This window comes from Miscanthus floridulus, chromosome 6 (assembly GCF_019320115.1).
Source record: "Miscanthus floridulus cultivar M001 chromosome 6, ASM1932011v1, whole genome shotgun sequence".
NCBI lineage: Eukaryota > Viridiplantae > Streptophyta > Magnoliopsida > Poales > Poaceae > Miscanthus > Miscanthus floridulus.
This window is the reverse complement of record NC_089585.1, coordinates 96,444,298-96,452,455: the sequence shown is the minus strand read 5'-3', so window position 1 is coordinate 96,452,455 and position 8,158 is coordinate 96,444,298. Positions and strand designations below refer to the sequence as shown.

Genomic DNA, 8,158 nt, shown 5'->3' with positions numbered 1-8,158 from the left:
ATCCCACGTCAATTGAAACCCTGAGAACAATACGGTCACATCATGGTAAAATACATGTATTTTAGTTGAGAAAAGTGATTAAAAAGACCAAATGTCATGTATAACAATGTGCTAACGTTTGGAGGATCGTTTTAGAGAAGTCGATCTTTGAAGTCCTATAATAACTACCTGTTTGGTACTGGACTACTGAGCTCTCTGGAGGCCGGGGGTGCCCAGCGCCGCCTCGCCGGAGCCAGAGCGTGGGGGGAGGCACGGGCGCAGTCCGGCCGGGGCGCTGAGCGCCGGGCGGCCTGCAGTGCGGAACGCGAGGACCGGGGAGCGAGACGGACGGACGACCGGATAGGTGATTCCGTGATTCACCTAGCCAGCTACCTCCCGCTCCCCGCTCTCGCTTCTAGATTCCTGAATCTCGAGCCCTAGCTGCGGACTGCCGGCGTGTGGGGGCTAGGCAGGCGGCGACAGGCGCGCGGGGCCACGGGCGCAGCGAGGCCGCGCGGGCACCGGGTAGCGAGCCAGTGACTTCGGCTGCGCCTATGCGGCGGCCGGCGGTGGGGCCGCGAGGGCAGGAGCGGGGGCAGGGATGGGGGACTGGCGCTCGGCGAGCGGGCGGCGGCGGGTCCTGGGAGCGCCGGGGCCGACGCAGCTCCGTGCCTCTGTGCTCTACTGCGGTGCAGCCTCTGCAGCTGAGGAGCTGTACGTCTAGTCCAACTGAGGATAAAGGTATTTACATTTTATAAATAACAAATTTGCAATTGTAAGGTTAGTATTTTACTAATAACAAATTTGCAATTTCAGGTCACGAAGAATCGCAAGGAAAAGCAACATTGTAGTATTTTGTACGTTCTCTTCATTACTCAGTTTGTTTTAGCATATTTTATCACTTAATAATTGGTTATTTGACTACTTTATGTGATTTTAATTATGGGCAACGTACTACTCTAAACTATCAATTTTTTTTACATGAAAGTGGGAATACCCAAGGAATCCTGGCTCCGCCATTGTTCCCATGTGCGAAAAGACTGGAAGATGGGGTCGAGAGTTGTTGGGGATGTATTTTTTTTTAATCTTGTCAAAAATCTTAGATTGAGAGAGCGTTTTGAAAACTCTTGAAGATGCTCTAACCCACAGATTTATCCAAAATCTTCGGCTAAAGGCTGAGTGGAAAACTTCCTCCTCAACTTTCTCCCAACAGTGCCTATCAGCGACCACCTCTTTACTCTCCTGAACCACCACCTCATTTTTTTTTATCTATCCTATGTCCCCTAACTCTACCATGATCCTCTCGAAAAAACTAACTCTGCCATGTGAATCTAATGCAATGAAGAAATGCTCGACGTTGGCCTCGGCGTCCGACTGATAGTAGCTGCTGCCCCTGCGCCTTCAGTTCCAGCACCACCAGGCAAACCGCCCTGTCCTCTCTCCTCCTCCCTCCGCCGCCGCTGCTCCAGCTGGTGGTTCTCCAAGGGCAACGCCCATGGAAGAGACAGCACCACCACCACCACGAGCAGCAGGGCGACGAGGAAGAGGTGGTGGTCCGACCCCGACGGTAGCCAAAAAGACTACGGTTTGTCTTCTCTAGGGGAGGAGGACGATTACGATTACGATTACGAGGATGAGACTGCGTTCTCCGGATTTGGTTGGGCCGGGAAGCTATTCGACGAGTCCTGATTCTCCAAGGTCTGCTACATACGTACTGTATAAGATTTTTTTCTTCCTCTCTGTTACGCTCTCTCATTATATGTCATCAATAATTTTCTTGCGTGCTTGAACCTTACCTAACTGTACAGTGAGCGTATAATGGGATTGGGATCATAGATCCTTTGCCAGTCGTTCTGAGTTGCAATTAAAAATGCTTGGAATTAAATCAAACCATTCTTTGGCCTTGTTCGCTTCTCTTATAATCCATATTTTTCAGTTTGTTTTTTTAGAGCAGTGTTTTTTTCTCACGACAAATCAGCCGGAACAGTGTTTCAGCTTGGGAGGCCTTCGTTTTTTTTTTCTTGTACTAAATCAAGCAACTATATATTCATTCTGCCTAGTATATCTAATTAAACCAAATCTCTAGTTGGGATCTTAACTGCTCACTACAATCAATTAACCCAGACTTATCAGCTTCCGTTCCTGCTGCTTTTCATTTCATCAGTAATTTAGCATGCATATCAGATCAGTACTGTAATAAAATCAATGAACGAATAACTGTGCTTCGTTGTTGTTGTCGTGACTGATCAATGGCCTGCTGCTTTCTATACTTGTGCCTAGGTATTTAAGACGTACGGATTCATTCTACCGGTGATGCTTACGTCCATGTTTGCTGCAACGGGGCTAAAGGCCTTTCTAATGGCCATGGCGATCCCGCTCAGTCAGTCGGCCATATCATTTCTGCTTAGGAGAAAAGGCAACCGCGATGACTGGTGGGGGATTTTCTTCAAAAAAAATGACAGGTGGAGGAGACCATTCCAAGAGGAAGAATACCCCGAGGACGCCACTGACCTCGCGACAGGTGGTGGAGGCAATGGATACAGCAGCAGCAGCAGCAACTATTATGAGGGGAGGAGAAGGAGGCACAACTACCAGTCATGGGTTTCTAAAGATTTTGCTGCTGCTGCTGCCTCAACTGCCGTTGGAGCTGATGATGACACCAAGAGCTGCAGCAGTGGAGATGGCGGAGGCAACAAAAGCAGTGGCGGATATGGAGGATGGGATGAGCTTCTGGACAACAACACTGCTGCTGCCCAGGAGGCGAAGAGGAGCAGCAAGCCAGCAACTCATTCTCAGCTGGCAACACTGGTTACAGCACGAAATCGTGGCCTTCAGCGCTAGGGAGGAAGCTGCGGATTATTACCGTCGCTGGTGGTGGCGGAAGAGTGGAGCAGGGAGTAGGAGCTCCTCCTGAAAGAAAGAGAATGAGACGGCGGGGGGGTGCCAAGAACGATGGGGCTGGGCAGGACCAAATACAAGCAGGCACCACTCTTGATGCGCTTGTTTGTGGCAGTCTTCCCGTTCCTCCGATCATGGTTCAGCCTGCTCTGAATTGTAGTGTTATATATTGGCCCATGGTGGTTCATTCATGAATTCAGAAAAAAAAATACAAGTGATCAGTGGCAGTAAGGAAAGGATTACAGTTGTGAAATTGCCTTCATCCCGTCTTCAGGCAGTCGAAACTGTAGAAAGTGGCAACGGTGAAATAGCAGTGGCGGAAGTTTCGACTGTCACTTTGAGACGAAAAGTGCTCATAGAAGATTGGCAACGGTGAATATTCCGTTGCTTACAGGTAACATACATTCCCATGTGAAAACTGAAGAAAGTACTACAGGAGTACTCGTGGTTGTATGTTTGTACTATAGTGACTACTAAATCCTACGCTGTTTTCAGATGCGAAAACCAGCCAGCTCTATGCAGAGAAGGGAGGTCATACCCCCTTGTCACGTCTAGAGTCTCAAGGAAATATTATTGCTCTGTATTCAAATGCGATGGTTATTGTGGGCATACTTTCTTGACTTCCATAATTTGCCAAGCCAAAGATTTGTCAATCAAAAGTTACTAAGAATTGGGCAAAAACATTAGACACAGATTTGGGAAGTTAAGTATGAGATGTTGGCAAATTTTGGGAACAAACCAAATAGAGACAAAAAAAACTTTACTTTCACAAGTTTTGGCAACCCAAATTTGGCTATCAACCGATCAGGCTCTGCATACCTATTATAGTTCAACAATAATTGAAGCTCTAATCTAAATTACTCTATTTTATTTTAGATTAGAAAAGTTGAGCAGTGAATCTATTTAGCTTGTATGGTAGGTCCAACTCCAAGAATACGAAATTGTCAAGAGAATAGTCTAACATATGCCTCTTCCCTTTTATGGCCATGTTCGCTTCTCTTATAATCCGTTTTTTTCATCTCATTTTTCAGTTAGAACAGTGTTTTTCTCTCACAATAAATCAGCTGGAACCGTGTTTCAGTTTATTTTTTTCAACGAAGCGAACGGGCTGAGCGAAGGAAATAGGAAAAAGGAAGCTGTCCCTGTCGTCTGTCGTCTCTGATCTCTCTCCCTCACGTACTTAATCCCACCTGTTATTAGACAAGCAAACAGATCGAGAGGAAGCAAGAAACCTCCTGTCCGGATCATCTGGTTTTGCTTCAAAGAAACCTCTTCAATCCCGCTCCATCTTTAAATCCTCTGATCACCCCGGCTGTACTCCCAATCCCCGCTCCACAAGTGAAGAAAAAGAAAAGCCCACACGCGACGCGAGCGAGCCCGAGCAAGAGGAGCAAGAAGAAGGCCGCCGAGGCAGGCAAGGCAAGCGGAAGCGTCACATCAAGCATGCTGGAGCTCCTGCTCGTGGGGTGCAGCAGCGTGGTGGTGCTCCTCCACGGCGCCAGCCTCTTCCTCCGCGCGCTCTTCGCCCCACGCCACGCCGTCGCCAGGCCCATCAGGTGCGTCCGTGCGTGAGTGCTTGCCGTGCGCGATCTCCGGTTCTCCACTCTTTTTGCGCCAGGGGAATGAGCTCCCCTTTCCCTCCCGTTTCCGCGTGATCTGTCATCTCATCTCACAAAGGGCCGGGGCCCTGCTCGTTGTTTGTTTCGTGCAGCTTCCTCGGGTTCGTGGCCTGACCGGTCCCGCGCGCGCGATGGGCCGGCGGTGGATCGGGTGCGAAGATCATCGTTTCCAGACTTATAGCTGCCAGCCAATGGTTTAGTCGTTTTCAGTAGCTGCCAACCAATGGATTAGATTGTGCTAGAGCCCCTCATCGAGGATCGAGATCTATCGATTGATGTAGATATATAAAAAGCTTGCTGGATGTATCACTGTGGTTCATGAAAATACGAATATATACACACGTAAATTGTACAAGTTGTACACGCGCAATCAAGAACTTATGAGCTGTTCGGCTGGCTGGTCAGCCGACTTATTCTGTTTTTTTTTTCTAACCAGAATAGTGTTTTTCTTTCACAACATTCTAGTCTGAAGAGTAAATAATTCAGTTCAGCCGAACACTCCTTTACATTCTTACAACTGTGCCCACGAGTTCTCGACAAGGTTTTGCGTTCTTGGTTCTGCTTCACGGTGTGCAGAGTTTGTGTGTGGTTGGCAGTTGGCACCGACCCGCGTCGTGACTTTTTCCATGAACCGGCCGGCCGGGCGGTGGACCGCCGCTGTTGCCGAGTGATACCTGCTCGCGGCGGAAATTGCGTGCGGCCGAAGCAATAAACAAGTCTCGCCTCTGCCGTCTGTTCGGCTGGCCTGAAAAAAAAAATACCGTTCTAGCTGATTTAACGTGAGAGAAAAATACTATAATGACTAGAAGACACTGTTTATATAAAAAGTACCCACGTGAGTGGGCTGGCCAGCACCGGCCAGCCGAGCCAGCCAGCCCACCCGGCTAGTTTCAACTTTCATTTCAGTGACCAACAGCAGCTGAACGTGACAGCAAGTCAGCAACTACAGCCTCGCGCACGCAGGATGCGAACAAACTGAAGCTTCGATGTTCAACGTATTTTTTTACTTATTAAAACCATATGGTTAAAAGGCTAGGATATTCAGGACGTAATTAACTGGCCGACGATCGATCTGGTTGTCGGTTTATCTCTGCTATATACTACTGCCGTTTCTTCTCGGGTGTGCACTGCCTCAACACCAATATAATATGCTACTGCTAGTATATATCTCAGATCCTCAACGATTGCATTCTTCAGTTTTATTACAGAGTTAGTAGTGCATCACAAAGTACCTCTTGCTAGAACTCGGTCATATTTCCGAGTTATGCTTTTGTTCCCCCGAATCTCGGTGCCGTTTGGTTGAGCTTTTGAACCTATTTTTCTTTTGCAAAAGCTAATCAAAAGGCCACAGCTACTTCTGTCCAAAAGTAGTTTTTACTCTAGTACATAATTAAGGGTAGATCTCTCCTTTCAGCGGTTTTTGTTCTAAGTGCTTGTTTAGTTCTAAAAAGTTTTCCAAAAAGTGCTACAGTAGCCATCACATCGAATCTTGCGATACGTGCATGGAGCATTAAATGTAGACGAAAAAAACTAATTGCACAGTTTGATTGAAAATTACGAGACGAACATTTTAAGCCTAATTAGTTCATACTAATAATCAAATAAAAACAAAAGTAGTACAGCAACCAAACTCTCGACAATTCACGAATAAACACAGACTAAATATTGTACCCACCTGCCAATGGTTAGGATGGGTACCGGTTCATTTTTTTTCTATTCTTTTCCCATCCGCGTCGCGAGGAAACAAAGGGCGTTGTGTGTGCTCCCTCCGACAGGCACGGGCTCCGGCGGCGGCTCCGCGCCGCCCTGCCCCGGCGCGGCCTCGACGGCCCCCTGCCCAGATGGCCGGCGGAGGGCGCGGGCTCTGGCACTCCGGCAGCGGCCCTGTCCCTCCCTTGCATCACCAGACTGGCGGCGACTCCGGTGCGGGCGCGAGCGCCCGCCTTTCCCGGCACGGGCGCGGCCCCGACGATCCACTCCGGCGGGCACGAGCTCCGGAGCAGCCTCCTCCACCACACCAAGCCGCCGGGCCGTCCTGCTCCGCGCTCGTCTTCTTCCTCTCTCCTGTGCGCTTTCTCCGCAGAGACGAGCCACCCTCGTCGATCTCCTTCGTCTGGCCACCGCAGCTCGATGGACCGTACCTGGCGCAGAGCGCAAGAAGTAATTACAATCCAATGATGCACAAACATTGTTGGAATACTTGAAGAATAAGCAAATAGAGGATACTACAATTTTTTATGTGGTTCAAATAGACGAGGAAGATGGTCGGATAGCTAATTTCTTTGAGGCAAATGGTCAATCTATCATGGATTATGCATGCTTTGGTGACGCTGTGTCATTTGACACCACGTTTCAGACTAATAAGTTTGAAATGCCTTTTGCTCCAATTCTTGGAACCAACCATCACAAGCAAACAATAATTTTTGGGGCTGCACTGATATTTAATGAGACAATTGAATCATTTGTTTGGCTGTTTGAAACCTTCCTAACAGTAATGTCGGGCAAGCATCCAAGCACAATTTTTACTGATCAAGATGCAGCCATGGCATGACATTTACAGTTTGAATCTATAGGACTGTACACACATTTAAAGTTTGAATCTATTTATCTTGCAGGTATATTGTGCAAGCACGCCCTGAAAGTCTTAACTGCAAATAATGTTTTTATTTTGCCACCGCAATACATAATGGGAAGATGGACAAAATATGCAAAAAGAGGATTCTATGTCTACAAACAAGAAAGTGGGAGGAAAAGTAACAAAACATGGGCTGCACGTATCTCACGAATGGCGACATCCATAGCATTGAAGTGTTCAGTGTCAAAAGAACTTCATGATTTGGAGAAAGGCATGCAAAAATTGGATTTGGAAGCAGATGTTTCTCTGAGCAAGCTGAAAGATAAATCCGATGAGGTTTCCCTAGTTGACAGACTGTGCAACAGACCCATTGAAAGGCAAAATATCGTTTAAAATTCCTCAGGTGGTAAAAGGCGCAAAGAAAAAACGAGCCACAAACATACTTGAAAAAAATACAGGGAAAAAAAAAGAAAAGTGCTAAGAAGAAAGGTACTGATCCAATCTTTTTGTAGCTGATTTTGTTTCCAGCGTTGCTATTTCTATAGTAAATTTTCTTATTTTAATCTCTACGTATAGGAGATCCAAATAAGGCTACAGAAAATAGAGATGAGAGTGTTGATCCGAACCAATTTATCTTAAGTCATCAATTTGACTTAAAATTCCTTTTTCTTATTTTATTTACTTACAGAAAATTGTTATGAATAATTTCATATCTATGACACAGGACCTTGATGCTGGTGGCAGTGGTGGTACTAGTGCTATGTCAAACTTCACAAATGCTTCAACCATGCCTTCCCCACTGTTCCCAGATGGATATGCTTCTGCAACAATTTCAGACATTACAAATTCTATGCCTGAGCAATCTTCTGCCATATCTGCACCTTACATCCAAGGAGGATTTACAGATCTTTTACTCGGAGTTCAGCAAGATGCCGCAATGTCCTCGTCTGCTAGAAAGTCACATTTTGATGAAAACATGTAATTCCGGTGTCTTGATTAAGATGCCACTTTGCAGTACCCTTTTATTATGTTGAGCTGGATTTTATTATGATACAAATTTGTCCACTGGTATCAAACTCCTTTTGTG

At 46.7% G+C, this 8,158-nt stretch overlaps 1 protein-coding gene and 1 pseudogene across 1 annotated transcript; both read left to right on the top strand.

Moving 5' to 3' along the window:
* The first annotated feature begins 1,216 nt into the window (after positions 1 to 1,216).
* On the top strand, positions 1,217 to 3,596 carry LOC136458712 (uncharacterized; annotated as a pseudogene).
* A 2,587-nt stretch (positions 3,597 to 6,183) lies between these two features.
* Positions 6,184 to 8,158, top strand: LOC136458711 (uncharacterized). The gene is made up of 3 exons (XM_066458639.1): positions 6,184 to 6,656; positions 7,112 to 7,560; positions 7,796 to 8,158. Exons 1-2 carry the CDS (start codon positions 6,338 to 6,340, stop codon positions 7,462 to 7,464), a joined length of 672 nt encoding a protein of 223 aa, XP_066314736.1. The 5' UTR covers positions 6,184 to 6,337; the 3' UTR covers positions 7,465 to 7,560; positions 7,796 to 8,158.